Raw genomic sequence first — 25529 nt, 5'->3', positions numbered from 1 at the left:
AGGTGATATGGTAATGAATTTGTAGAGATGAGGTGTACTGTGGAAAGGGGGGAGGGGCTGGGAAGCAGGTGTGGCTGACGGTGATGGGATGTGGTTCTGAGGGGACCTCCAAAAACCGGAAATCTCCCCCAAAAGGGGTCAATCTACATGCACACAGCTCGAGCACTTGTTCAGGGCAGCTTCCTGCCCATCGCCCTTATATCCCACCTGAGCCCCTGCATCTCTACTGCAGGGAAGAAGAGAGCTCACAGGAGGGTGTCCCAGAGCAAGTGACTGGGGAATACCCCCTTTCAGATTATAAACTCAGAAATCCCGGGAGAGAGCCCAATACTGACCAGAAATTGTCTGGGGATACTTTTGAATAGCGCAATGTATCCCTAATGAAAAGACCGTCCGATTTGGTTTCAGAGGATCTGGATTTGAAAGTCTCTTCCCTTGTGCCTTAGTTTCCTCATCTGCTAAACAGGGCATTCGGACTAGATTTCAAAGGTCCCCTCCAGTTCTAAGTAGATACCTCTATTCTCCCCTGGGAAGTAGCGCCTTTTACTGGCATAAAAGAAGGGAAGGTTGGGGGCAGGGATGGGGCAGCCTTCAAAATCCAGTGACTTCTCAATAGGAAAAGCAGGAGATAGAATTATTACTCAGGCACCAAAGGGAACAGATAGTAACATTTTTTTATTAAATATGACCGTGGATCAAAAAGTACAAAATATCTCTTGCCTGCTATGTGATTGGGAAACTATTGGCACGTGATACAGTATCAAAAGCATTAATAAGTACAATTTGGAAAACATACAAAATCGAGTGTTTATAATTGGCTCAGCTTTATTTCTGGTAGTGTTCAAACTAATGCAGAGGTTACTCAATAACCTTCTCCATGGGAAAGTCTCTAATATCACTGGGCCATTTTACTATATACAAATAACCACCTTACAGAGCATAGAGGTTACATAACTCAAATCACCAAAAGTATACAATATTTACAACAAAGAAAAAGTTTAAAAAAGTATGAACAGCCAAGAGATTATGCTGCCTTTTCTTCAAACACATTTCAACCATAGGGAGACAAGCAGAATGTCAAATACATTTACAGCCAACACTGGAGTTAAGTGCTTAGGATAATCGTTTCAATGGTGTGGGTCTCGCCAGAGTGAAATCATTCCCATTCCTCATTAAGATCAGGACAATTGGAAAACTGGACCAGATGGGACTTGGCTTGACCACCACAAAATGTGACCGTATGGAACAATCAGTGAAGAGAAAAATGAACTGCTCTCTTTGAAGGCACACTACATAAAAGATCTTTGTGGGACCAACTCAAAACTTCTATGAGACACAGCAACGTAGTAAGATACAGTACTTAAGAACTCATGCACCAGTTCAGTAAATTGTAAAGTCAATACTGGGCTTGAACAAACCATTCTTTATGCTCTGATAAATGTGAACTGAGAGTCTCCAATAACTAACTAAATAAGACAGTTCAGTTGCAAATATTCCACATTCTAATCATTTACTAAGAGGACACTGAATTCTGCAACTCAACTGGGCTCTATTTTTAAAAATGAGTTTGCTAAAGTCAAGAGTTGTTTTTGTGTTTTTCTTTTTTTTTTTGATGGGGGAAGGTTGTTATTTAAATCTTATAACCTCCAAAATATCCAATGAATCATGAACTTAGTGCATTTGGAATTGCAACATTTCTTGGAAGCTGTTCTCAGTAAACAGATTTATGACTCTGTTGCCCATTAGACTCCACAGTTTCCTTTACAAAACTACCAATAACAATGGTTTGGTTGCACAACAAAAGGCTTGCACAACTCCATTCAATAATAAGGCCCCTTGGACTCAAACAATACAAACAAAACCCCGTGTAAGACTTTAAAAAAAGAAAAAAGCCCTTCTCAGCCAATGAGGAATTCAATGGTCTTCTGGGAGAAAGAATTCCAAGATTTTGGTTGAGATTTAAAAAAAACAATAACAAATAATAACGTGTTGCTTCCGGAGGGAGTCCCACCATTTCTCATTAGTGGTCCTGAGGTTTCACCTAGCATTTGATCTCCCTCAGAGTGAAACAGTGAGCCTCCTCTTGCAACAAACGAGAAAAATGAATGCTGGCTTCTATTAACGTGATTTGAAAATGGCATGACCCAATTCCAACCTGATGGAACCAAAGTGAGATCAGTGCGTCACAGAAAACAAATACCCCCAGGCCCACAATTTATAAGTGACCCCCCAAAAGGGAAGCCCCCATTTTTTTTAAACAAGCTCGTTTACTGTGGAATGACCATGGGGTTGTTTTTCTTCCATATTCTCTGGTTCTGTCACGATTTCTATCTAGTGCAACTTCCTTATATGTCCCTGCTGGAAGGAAACCAGCTGGGATTGTGATGTTTTCTCTCTCTCTCTCTCTCTCACTCACTCTCTTGTGCAACAGCAGGATAATATGCACTCACACATGTATAACCTAAAGTCTATTAGTTTATTTAATATTCTCTCATATATATGTATATATGGGCATACATACATATATACACACACACCCACACACGTGTTTGTTTGTTTTTTTTTTCCCCACAGGAAGGTAAGTAATTAATTGAAGCAAATGGAACTTTGAACACTGGATGACTACATTCTTCTTGTTTTCACCTTTGGATATTAAGTATGTTACATTAGATATTTGGCTTTATGTCGTGGTGACGTTTCAATACAAATAAATGCATTGCATGCATGGCTTTGTTCTAGAGCCTTACCAGTTTTGAAAATTCTGCAGGCGAGTTGCTTATTTAGAAGTTGAAAACTGTCATCAATTTTCATACAACAAAACATCTCAGAGGAAAAAGAAATGGAAAAAAAAAACCCCAAACGTCAGGTAACTAGAGAACTAATGTCTATGGGAAATCATGGGGGGAGGGAAGTGGTACAGAGTTTTAACAAAATGACCATCTATGGATATAGGAGGGGGGACTCTCAGGGAAGGCCAAAAGGAAACCCACCATTTTTTTTTTGGACTGATAAAACATTTTGAAAACAAAACACTCTGTGGTTACATCTCAGTAGCCCATGAAACACAGGGGCAAAACAAATCATCCACATCTTTCCCATGGCTTGACCAGCGTCAGCATTTATTTCACACGACAGAAGCAAACATCAAGCAAAATCTGTTGCCAGATAGGCCATCGGTTAAAACAACCACCACGACAACACTGCCTTTGCAACCAAAGATGAGTTTCTTTTTCATATGTGTAATTACATACTCCAATTGTAATCAACAGCCATGATGCTATGGTGGCAGCGGGCTCTTCTTTGTATCTGTTAAGAGGCCAACTGGACCAAGTCAATGTTGACACTAAGGACAGCTCCGCTGGGGGAAGGTGTCTGATGTCTCCAAATTCTCTTTGACTAAGTTAGTCCCATCTGGCCTTCTCTCCCTTCCCCCCAGCCGCCCTCTAGCCCTCCTTTCTCCAGCCTCTTAAAGGGTTTCAACCCAACATCAGTGGAGATCATCTTGGCTCCTGCTTTAATTTCTGGAATTCCTAAAATATCTGTACAGCCCACAAGTATGTCCTCTGGATTGGGTTATTATTCTGTGGTTTGTTGCCAATGAAGTTTGTGTTTTTATGATTCCTCTGGTATGTAGGACAGTTTCACAGCCTAGATAAGGTACGTACAATGCTGAACATTTTCACAGAACCCAACACTTCAAAGCAAAGCCTTTGGCTGGGTACACAGTGGAGAAGCTCTTTCGGCCCTGCCGTGTAGGAGGAACAAAATCCTTAAATTGCCGATTGAAAAATGAACTTGGTTTGCACCATCGTGTGATCCGCCGTCTGTCTCTCTCCCTCTCTCTCTCCTTCTCTCCATTTGTTCCACTTGAATTGGTTGCTTCAATTTGTAAACAATAACTTTACCACCCAAAGCTGCTCCAAATGATAAGATGTGGAAAAAAATATACACACATCAACAACTAGAACAGCCTTTAAAAAAACAAAAACAAAACAAAACAGGAAACAGAAACAAAAGACCTGCCAACAAAATGATACTGTTTAATTAAAAAAAAAATAGGACAGAATAAACTGGGGAGGAAGGGGGAAATGGAACTACCTGTATATAAATTATGTGAACAAACAAATACAGGTACCTTTTAAGAAGCAAGTCTATACAGTCATTTGAACAGTGTTTACTTTTCCGGCTTAATAGTGTCAAAAGGAAAGATCGATTGCAGATTCACTATACATTGCATTGATTTAACCTTGAAAAGTCAAGCAGTTGACCCAAAGATGGGCATCCTTGGATGGCGTGGATTCACCACAGTCTTCCTTTCCCCCTGCTCTGAATTGCCACCTTTCTAGCTCAGGCCCAGTGATCTGAGGGCAGATGAGGGTCTCTTTTAGCAATTTTTGGACGTTGTAAATCCCTTCACAAAACTCGTGTGCAAAGTGAAATGATTTGGAGGTTGGGGAGGCCATCGACATAGGAAAAGGGGGTCTAGACCGACACTGCCAAAGCATAGCCTTACCCCAATCAAAGAGACCTATTCATTCAATTCGCAGGGTGGATCCCGAGCCCTAGTTTTTGGAAGGAATACTGACTTCTCCTTCTTCAAGATGTCATCACGGGGTGAGGAGTGAAGCTACGAGATTGACATTTTCATTTAGATGCTTTGGAAGGCTAAGTTTACAATTTTGTACTGGGGTGTACAGATGACAGCTGGGAAGATGGGAAGGCCGCCTGAGGGTTTATAGCAGCTAAAGGGTAGATGCTGTTGTGCAAAATCTCTCCATAGGAACTTCCTACAGGTGTGGCCGCAGCTAAATGTCTATAGAGCTGCTGAGAATTTGCCGGGGATGTGAAGATCCCACGTTGCATCACAAGCGAATGAAAAGCCAGGGGTTGCATTAGTGGAGAGAGCACAGTCTGGTTTTTCAAGTACTGCAAAGGGTGAGAATATCCAGCCGGGACTCGGGAATTGAGACCCGAGCACAGGGTTCCTGGATACAACCCCGTGAAGATGGGAGAAGAGAGAGGGAGCTTGTGGCTCTCCAACGTGCTGCTGGCGTGCCCGCCATGAGCCGGCTTAGAACTTTCACCATCCTGCTCCGAGGCCTTGTCCTTTGCCGAGGCCTCCTTGGAGGAATCCAGGGGAGATACTGCACGGATTTTTTTCCCCGAAATCACGAGATCCAAATCCTCCAGGTTCCTCTTTAAAGGCCGTGCTGTGCCAATATTCTGGGGGCTTGTTTTGCGGTGTATGATTGGGTGAACCATCCCCTCCATCTTCCTTAAATTTTCCAGTCTCACATGGTGAGGCTTTCCAGACCTGGGAAGAGATTCAATGTATTTTTTGGGGGCCGACATGGTCATGGGTGACACTCGGCAGGCTTTGGGGTTACAGTCTCGATTTGTCTGGCTGCTCATAACCTGAAACTGTGAGACAGTCTTGCCATCCTGATGCCCCACGGATGAATGAGCCAGGCCCAGGGCCTTTCCAGTCTGCTTATGTGTGCTCTTTGGAAGACTCAAATCTGTGGGTTGATCATCTGAAGAGGCTTCCAATGATGTCTTTTTGTCTTGCAGATGCAAAGACGTGTGATAATTTACATTGAGTTTTTCTTGGTGTTTATGTGAAGGGAAAGTAGAAATGTTTTCTGATTCTCTATACATGTCTCGTGGGGGATATTTAGATGTCTGTTCATTATTAAGGTGGTGTTCTGTGTGTCGGTAGAGGTTGTGTAGATGAGGAGATGAATAGAAGTCTGCCAGAAAGCTGGGCATGTGGGAATGCTGGAGTCCCCTTTTCTCCATCAGTTTGTCTTTGCTCTCCTCGAGATCTGATTTCAGTCCATATGACTCAGTGAGTGGATTAAGGTGATGTTTAGAGAAACTGCAGCGGTGGGGATCTGGCTTACTTAATTTGTCATGCTTAAAGACTTCATTAATTACTTTTCTTTCTTCAGAAGTCTTGCTTTTGAAACTCTGCACGTGCTGTATTACCGATGGCCGGCTGACCACCATGTGGTCTGCATTGGGACCGTGGTGGGCCTGGGACAAACCTGAACACAGTTCATCTCTACCAGGCAGTTTCTTTTTGCTGATCAAAGGGGGAGGGGAGCCATAGGGATAGCTGCTGGATAAAGTGGCCCCGCTCACCTGGGACAGAAGTTTTTTCTTTGCCAAAGGAGACATGATGCCTGGATTACCCCGTGAGTAAAGCAAGGGGGTATAGTTAAATGTGGGGTCGTCATGGGGAACCGTCAACTCCTTCTCTTTGAACATGTCAAATGACTGTACCACAAGGACTTTGGGGTTTTGTTTCAACGCATCATGGATGTCATCGTGACCAAGCTGGTCCACTTTCACAGTGCAGTTGGCGATGTAATCGGCCATCACAGGCAGCTTGTCATCTTCCATCTCGTTCTGGCTTGCCAAAGGCAGCTGCATGGTGGGGAAACTACCGAACGGGGTTTCCTGAAGCTCATTTTCAGGGTTCTCTGTAAAACTGCAGGCTTGGGGCTCTTGCTTCATGTCAATGAGGACATCCGGCGATGGGTGCAACTCTTTGCCAACCACTGGGATCTGGCCTGGCTCCTCCTCAGAGAGCACGGGAGGAAGGAAGGAAGATGGTGCCTCCTCCTCCTCCTCTTTGGCCTTGGCCTCCTCAGCTTTCTCCTTGTGGCAGCCTTGGTCCTTCAAGTCTCCTTTTTCTGGGTCTGCTCCGGACATAAGCACCTCTGTCGGAATTCCTTCTATCTGTTTCTTCAATTCTGCTGCAGCAAGGGGTGCGGTCAGGCTTCTCTGATCCGGCATCTCCTTCTCTTTCTCCGATGAGACCTGATAAAATATTTCAATAGAAAGTCAGAAGAAAGCAAAGAATGTTGACAGATCCCACTATGAAATACAATATTACACCCAGCAGCTTTCCTTAAAAACAGGCTTGTCAATCACCACCAAGAATTTTGAAAGGCTTTATTACTCCCCAATCACAGCTCTAAACAAAGAAATCTAAATTACAGAAACATTAAGGGAAATACGCATATCGACTGGTTTCTTATGAGACACCTATCAAAATAGCAAAGCCGTGTATACTGATGGTATACAATCATATCATCTCTTGATTCCAACATATAGTTTAATTCTGAGGTTGTCTTCTTGTCAAATCAGTCAATTATCCAAATGGGTTTGAAATTACATGTTGTAGTTTTATGACACCATTGAGAAAGATTAAAAAAAAAAACAAAACAAAACACAACAGTTGCTCTCTTCCAGAAAGAAGCAGGCAACCCCATTAAAAGCACACAACAGCAAAGTACGTTCTCACCTCTTCCTAGTCTTCGAGATGGCCAGATTCACTCTTATTTCTGCAATTTGGTGAATTTAAAATTAGCGACGCTTATGCGTTGTTAATTTCTCCTTGGTGCCACACGATACACAAATAATGCTAAAATATTTAAAAATTATGCAGATGCCGTGGCAGCCTGCCTGCCAAAGAGAAAAGAAACTCCCAGTCTCCCTTGCAGCATTGTGGCAAGCTACATTTGTATTAAAGCTAAAAATGAAGTTGTCAACATTCAGGCAATGTGCGCCATTACAAATATAGCTTTTCTCTTCCCTGAAATAAGTTATCGTCAATGAGACAGCCCCTCTTTGTGCTGCCCCCATTGACAAAGCTTGTGGGCACAATCCACTCCATTCATTCCATTATGGAGCCAGATGAACTGTGACCTCCAAGGGTCATTGCAACTTTCCATCTGTGACCCTGGCTGACTGACAAGGCCTTTCATAAGAGCTGTCATCTCGTCCTGACGTGCCCTGGTGGAGGACGGTCACAAAACCACGCTTTGTGTTGGTCTTTTATGGTCTCTGTCTCCCCCTCCAACTTGGTTCTCCTCAGTTGTTAAGATGGGAGGCATCCACAAAGTGATTATCTAAATGTTGCACGAAGGTTTTCAGGGGAGCCTTGATGGTGGGGGTGGCAGAGAAAGCATCTAATAAATCACACCCACACCCACTGAAAAGATGTTTCTCTACAAGAGCCTGCTGGGCTAGAGGAGGCACGATTTGTTACAATCTTTGGTCATCCATCTCATCCTTGCACAGAGAGTTTTTTTTTTAAAGTCCAAATATTAACATGTTCTCTGTGAAGTCAAATCTAAGAAACTTATAGCCGGCAACAACCCTGGATTGACTAATTACAACCAGTATGATCTTGGGCAAATCACTTAACTGCTTTGGGACTCGGTGTCCTTTTCTGTAAAATGAAAGGGGGAGTTAGACAAGATCATCTCTAAGGCTCCTCCCAGCTCTCATTTTACAGAGGAGGAAACTGAGGCTCAGTCACTAGCCCAAGGAAACAGGCTATTTAGCTAGCGACAGCACCAAGAGCAGCATCAACCATGTTCTTCCAAATCTTGTGACGACTGCACCAGCCAGGCTTCCTTCCACACAAACACTAGTCTCTTGAGCTCACATATTACATGAAAATGGCAGGAAAATGTATGAGTCAAAGGGGGAAGAAGGCAATTCATATTTAATATTTTGCCCTTTTATCTGCTGAAACTACAAGCTGAAGGCTTACTTGCTGAGGAACAGCAGAATCACATGATGATTTCTGGAGAAATTCATGAATCCTCGAGAATCCAGGCAAGAAAAAGTTAATACCTTTCCTGGTTAACTCAAGGGCATTTTTTCTCCCTAGCATCCAAGGGGAGGGGTGGGGTATACATATCCCTTAATTAGCATAAACCTGGCAATCCAAGTCATTGAGAAGCAATCAATATGAGAGGAAGACTTGCTACGCCAATTTTTACATGATTCAGTATTGGAAGTAATCAAAATCTTTAAAAAGCCAAATGAGGCCAAATAAGATAGTGAAGTTACTTGTCCAAGGTCACACAGAAAGGAAGCATCGAAGGTGGGACTCAAGTCTAACTTCTGAGTTAGCGCTCCTGAATGTTGTCATCTTCAGATGAGGGTTACACCAGCTAGGTTAGGGCTTGTTTGTTATGTTACGTCAGTGGGTCGGCTAAGGATGACGCCTACAGCAAGCAATATTTGGGGACAGAAGTTGGGTATTGATACCCAACCATAAAAAAGAGACATTCAAAGGTCAGCTTTGGCCCCAGCATCCATAGCTTGATCTGTTAGACGTAGGCAACAGTTGTGTATATAGCAGACCACATCGCTCAGCAATCTGAGGTTCAAGAGATGAACTTAGAAGCTTCCTTGATTTTGGTCATGTTATATGGCCAATTCATAGGCGTGTGCATGCGCGTGTGCGTGTGTGTGTGTGTGTGTGTGTGTGTGTGTGTGTGTGTGTGTGTGTGTGTGTGTGTGTTTAAATTACTGGGGCTTAAAATGTTTATGAAATGAAAAGAATTTTTTTTCTCCTGCTATCTATATAATCTATTTCTACAAGACTCAGCTGAGCAGTTTAATTTTCAGTTAGGGAGGGGTTTTTTTAATTTTTTTTTTATTTTTTAAGAAGCTACTGTTTAATTAGAGTGTCTCTTCTGGGTTCATTATAGACCTGATTTTTAGGGGCATTTAACAGAAGCACCAAAATTCCCCCTGGGGTTGAATCCTAAAACATGTTGCCTTTGAATGTGGCTCCTTAGTTGTCATCGGTGTTGGTGTTTTAATAGGGAGCAAGGTTTTAAAAAAAAATTTATTCATGTTACAACAAATTTCAAAACCAGTCTCTATGTCTAGCTTCTGGGAGGGCATCCATCACAGCAGCTGTGGTCTACTGGTGGCTGGTGCTAGTTTTAAAATGGTCAGAAACTACCTATTAACAGAAAAGATAATAATGGTTTCTGAGGAGCCATTTCAAAACTACCCAATAAATAATGTGTATTGAAAATGGTCTCAAAGAGGCTTTCCACACAACATTTGGGTATCATGGCCAGATCACTTACACTGGGCAGGGATAACTCAAAGTTACTTAGGCACTGAATGACTTGAGATATGCCCATGATTAAGGCCTGACTTGTCTAGTTTCAAACCTCAATTGATTTTTAAAATTCTTTTCAAATTCTCCAGATGCCTGGTATGCTGCCAAGATTCTAATGCAACTCTGTGAAGCCCTTTGCCAGCCCTCAGCAGAAGCCACCTGTTTTATTGGCCATCAGACCCCTGAAGGAGGGACTGTGATGGGTGCTGATGAAAGCCCTTCCCAATCAGAGCACCCAAAAGAAGGCCCAGCAGAACTTTCCAGGCCTTGAGCAAGCTACAAGAGGAGACCCTCTGGTCAAATGTGTGCATTCCACCGGGAAGACGCAAAAGCAGGATGCTTCTCATTGCAGTGTTTCAGCACAGGACTATGGCGGTTCACTAACCTCGGGTGTGTCCTGGGGCTTCGCAGCATTATCTTTTTCTTTTTTATTCTTTGGATTTTCACTTTTGACGCGTTTGGTTCCGGATAATTTTGTTTTGCTTTCACTCTCCTGCGAACTGTTATCCTGTTTTCGAGGTTTGACTGGAGGCAGGGGCTTATCTTCCTCTCCTTTAATAAATCTTTCATATGGCAGTATTAATCTAAAGGATTAAAGAAAAAATTATCGATCAGCCCTTACAATTTCAGCCAAGAACATTGCATGGTCATCACCTTCTTCTCCTTTTAATATATGCAACCTATTACCAAATCACAAAGAGTTAGAAGGGGGAAGATCCTTGGAAATCATCTTCATTTTACAGATGAGAAAATGGAGGCCGAGAGGAGGCTCCCTCAAGGTCCTATATCAAGAGCTAGGACTAGAACTCAGCTCTGTTTACTTCAAGTCTAGAGATTTTTCCATTAAAGATGACATTCCCCTATTGGCATAAATAAAATTCTAGAAATTCCCTCCGAACTAGCATAAATCTGTCATCATCAGAACCAACACTTAATATCTTAAACAATCTTCTGTGAAGAGCATTAATCTTGACTCTGTGCTTTATACAACTTGAAAGCCCCTTTATACAGCTTGACAGTTACAAAGTACTTTATACCTATTTATGACTCACAACCCTGGGAGGTAGGTTATGTCTCATCATTATTGCCATTTTCCAGCTGAGAAAACTGAGGTTCAGATGATTAAGTGACCTACTCAAGGGCATATGGCAATGAAGCGGCAGCATCATAACACCTGGATTTGAATCTGAGTCCTAAGGCCACTTTTCTACTCTACCCAAAGATGCAAGGGAAGACATATTATCCTGAAAGCACAGCTGACACAAATCTGGCACCCAGATTAGCATGAGGGCAACAATATTTCCAGAAACTGAAGACTTGGCATGAGTAGGGGGTCAATGCCTCCCTCCATGTTGGTAGTGGTTCAAGGACAGTCCCATCAAGCAACAGGCACCTTATTGAGCATTTCCAAGGAGGAAAACTTCTTATGGGGTCTCCAGCAGTAGGGAGGGAGTTTCCTGAGACTCCAGTTAGAACCAAATCATAAGGCAGAAAAGAGGAGAAAGGCAAGGAGACCACGGAAATCAGAGAACTAAAAAATTTTAGAATTTTAATTCTGTAACTTTCTTTAACAAAATCAATAAAATTGCTTTCAAAAAAGAGAAACATCAAACAGCTTTCATTTTAATCTGTTTTCCCTCTGCGACATAGCTCTTGATCCGAATGGGGAAAAATAGCTGATGTAATTAAAAGGGATGGATTGCATTACAATCTCAGTTTCAACTTCTGTGATTAAAGTTTTTATAATGCATTTGGTGTGATTAATGACTCACTGTGGGATTAATACAAGACTCAGCCTTAAAAATATGAACTTTAATACAACAAACATAATTTGTTTTAAATAAGACAAGTTGACTCAATGAAGAAAATGCACTCTACTTATAAACAACATAAATCTGTTCAAAGATTGGGAATCCTAATTATCTTTAATCTAAGACTCCCAGGCAGAAAACCCTTTGCCTGGGATGTTCATTCGTTATCCTACAATTGGTTTCTAACCATGCAATTTGGATCTCTACCTCTTTGACTGTACCAATAGTTTTGGCTTTAAGAGTGCAGAAACGGAGCTGCCTGTGATCATAAAATTTCATTTTTAAATAAAATACTACATAAAATATGGTAAAATCAAATCCCAATTTATGCCGTATTAGAAACGAAATTCATTAACTGAGCATGCTCTGACAAGGTATGTGCAAGGAGGCGTGAATAATACTTTCGAGCCCTAAATTTGGCAGTGGGCCAGCAACAAAGCTAAGGAGAGCCCATGGGGAATATTCATCTTCAGATCCCATTACAAACTGAGTTTAAACATGTTACAGCTGCTAAAACTGGAAAGTACTCCCTCTATGCAGACTTACTAAAATAATATATAGCTGCCAAATACCTGCTTCCCACTGTAATATTACAGCTAATGTTTATATAATAAAAAGCATAACTAAGCAGAATAAGAGAGAAAAAAAACAATCTTGTTCATACTTGAATTTATTCTACTTCATCTGTAAAGTCCCCCAACAACATTCCCCCAAACGTCTAATAATTTCACCTGGGCCCTGCCAAGGGCCCCCTCATTTCACAGCAGTGGAAAGGTGGGGTTCACGTGAGGACAGTATTTACATCCTTTCCCTCCATGTGTTAAATATTTAAAATTGACTTTAATCAAAACACATTTTATTGCAATAATTGTTATCACAGAGATAGGATTGTTTGATTTTTGTTTGGTTGCTGTGGCAACTGGAGGTGCATTTGAAACTTACATGTTCCAATGGTATTCCTTTCCCCACCATCTCCATTCCCAATTCTCCTCATCTTCAAATGAGATGATGACCCCATGGACAGAAGTTCTATGAGAACCCTTCAGGGGTGGAGGGTGAAGAAGGGAGGCAGCCAGGGAGCCTCAATCACCACTGAAATTCCTTCTCTGGAACATCATGTAATAGTCTTCTTTCTTAGCCTCGGTTCTGATACCACAGGCAAGAAGTGCACCCTGGCTCATTAGACAGGTGCCAATTAGTAGCCAAGGCTTAAATTTCCTCTTATACTATAATCTTGTGAGTTCAAGTAGGAGGACTACATTTTCATTTTTTTGTCTTTTTTTTTCCTCTTTCTTTCTTTCCACTCAACTCAGCAGCTGGGCTGGCCAGGAACAGTGAAAACACATTTCACTTTGCTGGTCAAAGGCTGAGAGCCAGAAGCAGGAAATCTGGAATTAAATGTTTCTTGTATCTGGAAAGAGGCATGACTAAGGTAAAACTGAATCCAAACATAAGCACTGCCTGTTCAAGGCTCAGAGGCTGTCCATGTGCGTTGTTCTGCACTGTGTGTGTGTGTGTGTGTGTGTGTGTGTGTGTGTGTGTGTGCACATGCATTTAAAGGATAGGGTCATGGGCTGGGCTGGTAGTCTTCTGAATAGCAGGAGGATAATTACAGTAAGGAAGAAATGAAAGAAAGGAAGGAAGAAAAGAAAGAGAGGAAACGGAAGGAACAAAAAGAAGGACTGAAGAAAAGAAAGGAAGAAAAGAGAGAAAGGGAAGAGGGAAAGAAGGAACAGAAAAAAGAAGGAAAAAGAGGGGGAGGTAAGGAGAAAAAATAGAAATTAAGAAAGGAAGGAAGAAAAGGAGAGGGATGTATACAAGGAGAAAGGGTGGGGGCAGCGAAAGTGAAGTGAGTAGGTCTACAAGCAGTGCAGCTCTGGAGGGCAGGACAACTCCCACCACAAACAATTACAGACAGCTTCATATAGCGATTTCCGTTTGGTGCAGTTTTCACTGAATGTTTTTTCAGTCATCCTCTCAAGGTCCAACACAATTATCCCACAGGATATGATCTTATTGTTTGATTATTAGAAGTTTTTACAGTCCCCGAGCATTAAAACTACTACAGGTTTTTGAGCATTTGAACATTCAACGAACATGCGGTACCATTAAAACAGGTTAGCCAACTGAAGGTCAATATTGCCCAACACAGGAAGAACGCGGTTTGGATTATACAAATATTTTAGCAGAATGCAACATGCCTGAACCCAGCAGATGATTATTTTCAAATATTTGTAGTACAACAAAGATTTAATCAGTTTCTAAACAGTGTAGATAAAAGCAAAAATGTCCCTCTCCCCCCTACCTCAGCCCCCCTAAAATTCATTAATCTGGAGAAATCACTTAGATGGGCTTGCAAGCTTTTAGGTCACAGTCGGGTTTCAGGTGGGTGGATATAATGGGGGGGGAGGAATGTGGGGGGGAAGCAATGTATTCATTAGAAAAACCAGAGAGCATTTTCTCCCCTCCCTGATCTTCATCAGGTCTGGGGATTGGAAGCAATGTAAATAAATGGACCTTTATTATTATCCAGATTTCAAATTCCAGATTAGCCAAATGCTTATTTATGATGCCATTAATGGATCTCAAATAGGTAAGCGATTATGTATTGAAAAATAACATCTTTCCATAGGCGAATTAGAGCAGCATGAGGTTTTTTTTCCCTCTCTCCTCTTCCAGGAATAATACAAGAATAGCATTTTCCACCCCAAAGCAGAAACAGTAGGGGAGCCCTTTGCTATCACAAAGATTCTTATTAAATTCAGTCACTGTGAAAGGCAAGACTTTGATTTTTTTTAAATAAAGACAACTTAAAATCAACTCAAGTTAGATGAACAAATCAGTGACATGCTAACCCTGATTTATTGGAGTCTGGGCCAATAAATTATAATCATACAGAAATAGCTGGTTTGAAAAGATTCCTGCTTTACTAAATCTCAAGTGAAATAATGGAGCTCAGTGTAACCTGAGTTTTTAGATCTGCCTCATCTGATATTATGAAAAATTCAATGTATTTCTCTGCAGCACAAGTCAGAGGTCAGCAAATCTATTACAGTAATGTAAGTAATCTGGCTACCTGCCAACTCCCTTTATTTTTTTTTTTAAACACGAAGGCAGATACTTTTATATTTACAAATTCTAAAATCCTCTGGGGATCTGCGTCTCTTTCTCAACAAAAACCAGAAACTTCACATTAGAGAAATGTATTTCACAGCATATCACACATGTCTCTGTCATTAGCATTTCATAAAAAAAGAAAAGGCTCTTAATCTTTATTAGTCAACGTTCCCTACTACCCCCCACCCCCAACCCTGGCAGAATAATGTCCAGACTAACCACCAGTGGCTCCTGTCCTGATTAATGCCTGCATGGAATAACTGAACTCAGAGGCCAAAACATTTAGCAAACAGTGCTGAAGAAGAGATGGGAATTCATCTATTTATAGAGATTTGAAAAATGCGGTATAGGCGTACATGGCCTGATTCAAAGTCAGGAGGAGAAAGAAAGACACGGGCTAGGGAGATGCTTGGACCTCAAGCTTACCAATCAGGGTTGAATGTTTCATGGGGCTAGCCATGGCAAATACCAAATATTTCTGTAAGTTATGCCACCCCCAGAAGCAAAATGTTTCTGAGGCAAGGGTGGGGGGAATATTGGCCTACTCAGGTTAAAAACTCTGGCACTCTCTCTGTAGCTATTAAATTTTGTGCACAATTGGTTCATTGCTTTTTCAATGGCAACACAGAGAAAGACATGCTATATTGCTTCCACTGGGGCTCCAGACTTCATCTGATGTAAAATGGAGTCATTACATTTCTTAGCAGAGATGCTAGTGTCTCGGCAATCAAGGGTTTGGCCAGACATTTTCCTTCTGGGCCAGAAATAGAAAATATAACTTCACTGTGAAGTGTGAAAAACAATCTCTCACCAAATATTCAGCCAAAGGAAGGTATATTTTTCCTCTTCCAGTTAAAAAATTACCAACAAAACAAACCATTTAGTCTTCCAAGGATTAGAAAAAGATTCCAATGCCATCCACACTTGTTCAACTCACAGGGCACCATCTTGATTACAAACATGGCAGAAAAGCACTTTGCAGACACACACGAGTGCTCGGTAGATGCAGAGAGATATGTCCAAAAGAGGCTGTTTCTACACTGGGTGCAGAGCTGTGAAGACAATAGCAAATGTGCTTCTTTGCTTCAGCTGTTGTAGATGCCAAACCCCACTCTGCAGAGATGCGCGCTCTCGATAAGGATCTCGGCTCTGCAGTGTTCTCAGCAGAGCATCTCTCAAACAGTGGCCTTGATGTGTAGAATGAGCCAGTGGGAAGAAAGACAGTCAGCAGGTTCAGGGACAAGAGACAACTGTGAGCTGGTGGGCACGCACCACCACAAGCCGGAACCACAAGCTGCCAGAGGTTGTCTGTCTGCACGGTTCAGCAACATGACAGGGAGAACCTGAGAAGCTAGCCTTTGCTGATGCGCTGAGGGTGGTGATGGGCCCCCAGGGAAGTCACTTCATCTACCAGGGCCTCAGTTTCCTCACACGGAAACTGAAGGGGTCAGACTTGAAGACCCCTGAGGTCCCTTCCAGCCCTACATCTATAACCCTATGATTCTTCCTCACAGATAGTAAAAAAGATACTATGGATAGGGATTTTATATTTACACACACACACGCGTGCGCGTGCACGCACGTTTATTTGTGGTCAAAGGGCAGTTCGACTTCCTCCCTGCCTTCAACTAGACCATACGTTCCTTGAGGTCAGCAATAGTCTCATTTTTCATCTTTCTATTCCCAGTGCCTAGTATAGGGCCGGGAGCTAAAAGTTTGTTTTGTCTCACTGCACTTTTAAGTGTTTGGGGAGTGATATTAATAGTGAAACCTGACATTGGCATATCACTTTAGAGTTTTCAAAGCAGATTCACAAATAGTAGCTCTACAGTGAATATAAGCTACCAAGGCTTCGATAGCTTAGGAGTGCATGAAGGACGCCCTTTATCTACATGAGTCTTCTGGATAAAGTGCATGGAGTCAGGCAGCTTAGGATCAAGTCTCAGCTCAACTACTTCCTGTATGACTTTCCTGGGCAGATCCGTTGAACTCGCTGGGACTTTGTTTTCTCCAGTATAAGAGAAGGAGGTTGGGTAAGATAACTTTGCAGGTCCCCTGTGTCTATAAAGCCAATTGATCAATACTGTCCATGGGAGAATGGTTCCCTCTCTCAGCACTGATATAATTTGTAACGAGAGGACTGCTAGGTTAGCTGGTGGTGTGGTACAGGGTTTGAAGTCAGAGGACCACAATTTGAATTCTACTGTGGCGACTCAACACCCGAGAGATCTTGGGCAAGTCATTTTCATCTGCGGGCCTTAGTTTCTCCATCTATAAAATGGAGGGGGCAAACTAGGTTATCGCTTAGGTGCCTTCTGGCTCCTATAATAATCCTATTAATTACTCCCCTATTATCCTCATGTCCATATAATGCCTAGCAATTCTCCCAAACATTCATCCTTTCAACTAAAGTCCTGAATAACTTTTGTAAAAAACAAAATGTTCTGAGAGGGTTTGAATGAAAGAGCTAAGGATATGTTTTAATGGTAAACAATTGCATTCTTCTGTCATCTGATACTTTCTTTCTTTCTTCTTTCTTTTGGAAACATGCTTTCTGAATTTTCAATAGTTCCTTTGTTAAAGCATCTGTTACTCACATAATTGAAAAGATGTTTGTGCAGTGGCATGCTTGAGAGTACAGTTATTTAATCTTAATGATAAAGCCCCGAGGACAGAAAATCATAAGGAGAAACCTCCTGTTATTTATCAAAAAGAAAAAGGACTAAGGCACCTAATCTATTCTCGAATTTAAATGCATGCTTGATGAGAAATACCAATAAAACATGGGACCTGTAAAGTTCTCTTAAGTCCCAGAGTTGGCTTCAAGAAAGGGAACACGAAAGTTCAGAGGCAAATACAAACAATACAACAATGTCCTTGACCCAAAGAGAGCTGGACAAGTCTGAGGATCAGACAAAGACAGAAAGAGACTTTCAAAGTATGACACAAACACGCTCTGGATTGGTTTGGGCCTAAGGGTGTTTTCTCACCCATCAGTGTAAAGGAAAACCTTTTGCTAATTACAACTTGAGTTAAAGGCAAATCTAAAAAAAAAAAATCCTGAAATCAAGATTTTTATTGGCTGTTAGTTATTTTAAAATCCGGTTTTTCTTCTTCAGGGATGGGCTGTTTGTTTTTGTTTTAAATAAAGTTTCTTGAAAGGTCCCATGTAATAGAAAGTTATTTGAACTGGTTTACAATACCGACTGGCCTTAGGGAGAGGATGCATATTAAATGATCTCCCCAAAGCCTCTGAGTAGATCTTTAGGAGGGCGGAAAAGAGACTACTGAGGAGTGTTACCCTGACCTGCCCAAACAATCAAGCTTCATGAGGACAGATGAGAAAAGGGTACAGCAGGCGTCTTCTGGCTAACTTTCAGAAATGAGCATTGGATTGTTTGAACTGGAGGCCCCTGATAAGGACATCGAGCCTTTTTGTGGGCTATGTGAGAGGAGACAAGAAAGACCAGAAGGTGGCGGAGCTTCAGTTGATGAAAGGAGAAGGGAGGACAGGATATGATAAAAAGGGATAGGATAAGATGGAATGCGATGGGAAAGGATAAGAGAGGAGAGGGAAGAATAATAATAATTAAATAGTAATAATAATAATAAAAGAAAACAGAATAGGATAGGAAGGGTTGGGATGGGATAGGATCAAAGAAGAGAGGAGAGAAGAAGACAAAGGGATAGAGGTTGGACCTGTGATTTCTTCATTCTGGAGAGCTCCCTGGGGGAACCAGGGAAGGTGGGCACCTTCTCGGCCACTTGAAAGAGTTTAGGGAGCTAAATGCCTAGGGCATTGAGAAGGATAATGATTTGCCTGGGGCTGTACGGTCAATATGTGTCCAAGGCATGAACTGAACCCTGGCTCTGTGGCTGGCTTTCTATTCGCTATGCTTTGGTACCTCTCTACCTTGTAGCCAAACAACTCCAAATGGCAGAAGCTTAGAATTCTGGAGCTAACCGGGACCTCTGAGACCACTCAGTGCACCTTCCTCTACAAACCTTTTTACTAAGGAAGACAATAAGCTTAGGAAGATGGAGATCCGATGAGCTACCATACACTGAGTACTCCGCACACCTGAAAACACCTTATGTGTATGTGTTAGCAGGCGGTTATTACGGCTGTTGTCATTGTTGTTATTATGACTCGACCAAGCTCACTCAGGTGTTGAGGAGCAGAACCACATGTCCTGGCTCTTAATCCAGTGTTCTTGCTCCTTTGCTGCTGGGCCGCCAGCCATGGAAAGAATGTGAGTGACAAGGGCCATCTGAGGAAGCTTCAGTATGGAGCTTTTCGGGGGGGGGCAGTCTTTGAATAGGCTCACCCCCAAATCTACACTTTCTTTCTCATTTGGTCAATCAGATCTGTGCCCCACTTTTCCCCTTGCTACCTTTGTCAAGTAGCACATTTTCAATCTCATTTGTGTTTCAATGTTTCTTTCCCTTTTCTTACATATTATAACTCATCAGAGACCAACAAAGATCTGAGTATTCTTTAGGGGATCAAAGCTGACCACACTCACCATCGATCCTACCCCAAAGCTTCACTCATTCTTCCAAGTCGAGTTCATGTCTGACCCCTTCCATCAATGAATTCTTCCCTGCTGCCTTGACTAGAAGAGATCTCTGCTTCCATCCTGAAGCATCTCTACAATTTAGAGTCCAAGACACTCCAGGTCTTCTCCCTGTATCTCTCGGAGCGCCTTTCTCAGAGCAGCTCCTCAATGCCTACTGATGGACTGCTAACAGTATTCAAGAAAGACAGAAAAAAGTTGGTGGGATACCTGAAGAGGAGGGCACTGGTGGAGGGAACACTGGCTGGATGGAGAAAAACTGGGTTCCAGGAGATAGCCCTTTTCCTCAACAAATTCCAAAGTGAAATACCTGTGAAAAGCTAATTTGCTTTTAGATTACATTATCACAGGACTTAGGGATGGAAGAGACCACAGAGGCCATCTGTCCAAAACTCAACATAGGACCACAGGACTGAGAAGGACCTTAGAGGCCACTGAGTCCAAAGCCTTTGTTTTACAAGCAAGGAAACTGAGGAAGAGATGTCGATTAGCCGAGGACACACAGCACAGCCAGGATTCAACCCGCCATTATCTGGCTCAACTAGCAACGTCCTCATGATAGCAGCGAGGCTGCCAGATTGGAGGACGTAAGAGGATCACCGTCCTTGGCCCTGCTCGGATCAGGTCTTCAGCACAGTGTCCAGTTCTGCCAACTCTGTTTCCAGGTGTGCTGATCAAGTGTGGAGGATCCAGGGAAAGGTGACTAGTCATGTAAAGGGCCTAGAGTGATCCCAGAATGGAGGAAGAGGTTTGGCCTGCAGAGGAGAGAAGATGGTGCTGCACAGACTTGCCCTGGGCTGTCCCAGACGTCTGAGCTGCAGCAGCAGGAGCGGTGGACTCAACTCCGGAGGTGTGAGTTCAAATGCCACTGATGAGAGGTCTGACCTGCGTGCCGTCTGGGCAATCCACTTAAATTCTTGGCTTCAGCATTCTCATCAGCCACACAGGGATGACAATCTCTTATCAGAGTTGTAAGGAAAACACTTTTGTCAATCTTGTGGTACTATATGAATACGAATTATTATTTTTAATTATAATAACCACAGGGAAGTAACTCTAAGGAGGAAGATTGGAGATCAATATAAGGAAGGAATTTAGGAACGGAACTGGCCAGGCTGGGAAGGAAGAGAGTGCTTTCTTCTCTAGAGACACTTGGAAGGAGAGAAGGGAGAAAGGAAGGAGAGAAGGAAGGAAAGACGGAAATAAGCATTTGTGTCTACTGTGTGGCAGACCCTGTGCTAAGTGCTGTACAAATATTACCTCATTTGATCATCAAAACAACCCTGGGAGGTAGGTACTATTATTAACCCATTTTACATTTGAGGAAACTGAGGAAAGTTAAGTGACTGGTCCAGGGTCACACAGCTATTAAGTGTTTGAGACCAGATTGGAACTCAGGTCTTCCTGACTATCCACTGGGGCACCTAGTAGGGAATGAATGGCCATCTGTTCAGGATCTTAGAGATAAGATTCCTCATTGAGTGGTAGGTCAGATTCGGTGATCTCTAAGGTCCCTTTCAACTCTAAAACTCCATGATTCAGTGACCTTCTGATCTACCAACTTTATAGCCTCTAGGGTGGCAGAAATATACAAGAAGAGACCAGATTTCTATCTGAGCTGAAAAAGAACAGAGCCATAGATCACCTTGGTTTTCCTTGGCCCCTGTCCACATAATTTGCAAAGCTGCCTTGGAATCTGGGGTATTTTTAGTATTGACACAGGGGCATATTTTTATCTTGCCCAAAATATATAGTGTGCCACACCCTGTCCTATGCTTCCACGTCAGAAGGCTGTTCTAGCTGGATGTCATTCAGTTGATGAACCCAAGTACACCCGGCCCAGGTACAGACTCCCTATATTCGTCATGGGGAGACTTTCCTGATTTCCTGGCATAGCGTTAGACCCATGGAACACTCAAGGAAGGGAGTCAGGGCTAGTTGGATGCAGGTCAATTGGTGCGGCGCAAAGAATGCAAACATGGCGCCGTGGCACCTCATCTCAAATCCCAGCTCTGCCTTTAATTAGCCATGTGACTGTGGAAGCCATTTAACCTTAGTTTCCTCATCTATAAAATTAAAGGGGTAGGCCTTGAGGGTCTCTGAGGCACCTTCCAGTTCTAAATCTAGGCTCCTGTGATATTGTCTTTTTTAGGTCCTCAGGCCTCAGTTTCTTCATCTGTAAAATGAGGGGCTTGGCCTTGACGGCATCTGAGGTATCTTTCAGCTCTGGATCTATGCCCCCGATGAACTTGGTCCCTACATCAGGAGGAGGCCCCCATCACCCACTCTCCCACCCCCAAAGACATTTGTTTATGATTTTGAGTCTCTGAATACTCAGAAAAGCACATCCTAAGGAACTTTTGTCTTAAAGCTTTTTCAAATCCCTAATAACAACTTCATGCACTCCACAGAAAGAGACCATGTAATTTATTCAGGAAAATTAAAACCAGTAATCTGGTATTTTGTGTGAAGGTTTTCTTCTTTCCTTTTTTTTTTTTTTCTTAGGAGAAGAAAAGAAACTCGCATGTGAAAGCAGAGCTATTTAAGCTGCATTACCGTGCTAAAAAACAAACTCAGAGTGTCTTACACCCAAAAGAAGCCATGGTCCATTTGCTCTGCTATTGATAGAAGAAAGAGATGCAGGACCCCACAGCAAAACAGAAGTACCTCAGAAACAGAGAACCGGGTGGCAGCCCACGGAGGGCAAAACATGACACTCTTAAATTCAGCAGCAAATAAGGACAGTCCTTTCCACTAATACCCAATGCAATCCTAAATCTGAATTTTGAGCAAGAGATGCCTAAAATGACTATGCTCGGGGCAGCTAGCTCAGTGGACAGAGCGCCAGGCCTGGAGTTAGGAACACCTGAGTTCAAATACAGCCTCAGACACACTAACTATGAGTTACCCTAGGCAAGTATCAAATCTCTGCCTGCCTCAGTTTCCACATCTATAAAATAGGGATAATAACAGAATCTAGGCTCAAATGAAATAACTGTAAAGCAGCTGGCATACTGCCCAGCACATAGGAAGCACTATGTAAATATTAGCTATTATAATTATTATTATTATTGTTGTTATTATTATGCTTCAGAAGCTCTGCTGAGTTTGAACTGTCTACATAGCAACAGTCTCACGATGGGAAAACGTGAATGCTTTTTATATTGGTAATCATCTGTAACATGAGCAATTAAATACAGTATTAATGGACTACAGCCAAGAACCTGGTACTAATATTAAAAACTGACAGAGATGAATAGGTTTGGAAGCAAAACTAGGCTGACAAAGCCATTTTTATGAAGTGCTTGGACCCATTTGATTTAAACCAATCAGAGGCAGGTTTGGGCCAGTCAGACCCCTCAGCGACAACAATGCATTCATTGGCACGGTGGCGATTCCTGCTACGCCTTAAATAAAAACATCCATTGATTCTATTCAATAATCTGTGCTTTCATTACTATGCTCATTAATAAGCCCAAAGCAGCCCAACTCACATGCTGTACAAATAACACTTACTGAGAGATTGGCTACTTTTTTTTCCTGATTGTAAAACAAAAGCATTTACTGGAACATGAAACACATGACCTGAAAAATGAATCAGAGGGGGAACGTACAGTAAATTACTCTTCTTCCTCCTCTTCCTGAAAAGAAAAGTGGATACTGGGTAAAAATAAAAGCCAGTTGCAACTGTCATGGTGGAAAATACCAGAAAAAGTAACATTTGCCTACACACAAATGAATTTAGGAGACAGTCCTAAGTTCCTAAAGGCAGGGAAACTAGATGATCACCCACGAGGAATTTCTGCTCCTCCTTATTTCTCCAAATCATTTGGAATGCTGCAGTCCTTTCACCAATTTAGCGAACTTGGAATTATTTCTGTTAATACCACACGTGCCCATCACGAATACATGATTTTGAAGTTAATCTTCAATCACAGTGGACGAGACAATGGGCTTGGAGTCTGGATACATAAGTTCAAATTAAGAATATTTATTAAGGATCTACTACTTGCAAGTCAATCGGGACACAGAAAGGTCAGAAACAAAAAACAGTCCCTGTTCTAAAGAAGCATGTTAATAAGCCCCTGGGGAGTTGATGGCTAACTTTCTGTTAGGGTTCAGACCCTGACTCCTCCAACGAAGCCCCTCTCAGTGAAAGGGATGTTTAAGGCAATCCTGCAGCCCTGTGTGATGCAGTTAATTCCCTAGGCCTCAGTCCCCTTGCCCCCTTTTATCAAGTGAGATCGTTCATGAAATAACCTGACTTCCCCTCTCCCCTACACTGTTGCTTCATTCATAATCATTTCCTCAAATTGCTTCAGCCATAAATTTCCTCACTAGGATTGCACAATGAGACCTGAATGAAACATGTTGGGGTGTTTGCCACTTGCAGAAGAGACAAATCATTTAGCTGGGAGTGTAAGTATGCATCACTTTCAAAGGCACCGATGTGCATAACCAGGGGTGGGGAATCTTTGGCCTGAAGGCCACACGTGACCTTCTGGGTCCTTAAGTGTGGCCTTTTGACTGAATCCTATTTCCCCATCTCTGTCCTTCCATACTGATGCTGTTTCTACTTGGGTAACAAATTTGACTGAATTTTGTACAGAAATTAAATTCGGTTCCCCCAACCATGTGACTCTGGCTCCCAGGCTGTCTGAACCTTCAACACTTTCGCCAGAGATGGGGGAGTGAACGTTTCCACTAGGTGAGGGTGTCGCACAGTGTCGGAATGATGTTCTTAGAGATGGTCTGCGAAGAGTCTGAGTGTCGTGTTTTTGAGGAATCTGTCCACATAACAGACAGGAAGGATGTGGAGGGTCTTGTGGAACAGAAAAGAAGCTTCTTGAAGGCAGGACTGAGGCATGCAGATGCTCAGCACCAACCAGGCTCAGTCAGAAATGAACAATCACTGGGTTCAATGCCATTCCCAGACCTCTTATCTCAGAGGGCAGCATCAGAACCATAGGGACACATGGAAAATCGTAGAGATAGTGCAGATCAGTAGAAAGGATGTCGTCTGTGAAGTCAGGAGCGCCTCCTGAGACCGTGGGCAAGACACTGATCCCCCAGCAGCCTCTGTTAGCTCATCTACAGACTGTTCATGAGAATCCTGGTTTGATTTACCCTTAGGGTAGGTCTCTGTAAACCTCAAAGGGCTGAAGAAATGGTCCCTTTTACTAGTGAGGTGAGGTGCAGGGGAGGGAACCAAACCTAAGGTTCCAATGTCACAGGGATAGTCTTCCACTGAGGAGACTTCCTCAAGCCAGGCTGACTGGCCACTCATTTAGGATTTAAAGTTACAGAGCAGTGCATAGAACTCAAAGGGTAAGTGACTTACCCAGGGACACACAGGCAGTACGTATTCCAACTAAGACTTGAACCTGGGTCGTCCCAGTACTCTTGATACTCTATGCCACACTGCCTCTTATTAACAAGGATGAATATTGTAGGGAACGGGAGTTTTGACTTTTGTGCGAGATACAAACAGTTGTCATTAAGAATGGTAAAAGTCAATACAACGGCTTATATGTTGGAAAAAAAAGAACGTATTTCTAATATAGTATAATTTCAACACATCACCAATTTTTAAAAATTAGACTTAGGGGGACTAATAACATAAATTAAAAACCCCTTTTCCTAGGAATTTCTCACAGGGGTGCATTCGTTGGGACAAAAGATGTTTACAGAGGGCTACAATTAAACCCAATTCTATTCATTGTATTCATTGTAACTGTGTCCCAAACAAGGAAGGATAATAATTTTTATTGCTGTTTAGTCCCTTCAGTTGTGTCTGACTCTCCGTGGCCCCATCTGGGGTTCAGAGATACAGGAATGGCCTGATCATTTCCTTCTCTAGCTCATTCAACAGATGGGGAAAATGTGGCAAATTGGGTTGAGTGACTCGCCCAGGATCACCCAGCTAGTAAGTTCTGAGGCCAGATTTGAACTCAGGACGATGGGTCTTCCTGACTCCAGGCCTGGCACTTTAAAGACTGTGCCTCCTAGTTGGTAACAATAACAGCAACAACAACAATAATAATAACACCATTTGTGCATGCTTTAAGACTTGCCAATTGC

General features: G+C 42.4%; 1 protein-coding gene across 3 annotated transcripts in view; it reads right to left on the bottom strand.

Moving 5' to 3' along the window:
* Positions 1-656: 656 nt before the first annotated feature.
* ARID5B (AT-rich interaction domain 5B) overlaps positions 657-25529 on the bottom strand; it is a 206923-nt gene continuing 182050 nt past the window's right edge. For all 3 annotated transcript variants that reach the window (XM_020998264.2, XM_020998263.2, XM_020998265.2), the window contains 2 exons: positions 10329-10527; positions 657-6825 (listed from right to left, as the gene is read on the bottom strand). In XM_020998264.2, the coding sequence (XP_020853923.1) occupies positions 4672-6825; positions 10329-10527 (2353 nt within the window). In that variant the 3' untranslated portion in view covers positions 657-4671. The remainder of the gene's footprint in view (positions 6826-10328; positions 10528-25529) is intronic.

Source organism: Phascolarctos cinereus, unplaced genomic scaffold, assembly GCF_003287225.1.
Source record: "Phascolarctos cinereus isolate Bilbo 61053 unplaced genomic scaffold, phaCin_HiC Scaffold_3;HRSCAF=262, whole genome shotgun sequence".
NCBI classification, from domain to species: domain Eukaryota; kingdom Metazoa; phylum Chordata; class Mammalia; order Diprotodontia; family Phascolarctidae; genus Phascolarctos; species Phascolarctos cinereus.
The sequence above is the reverse complement of the archived record's forward strand: the minus strand, read 5'-3'. Positions and strand labels throughout refer to the sequence as shown.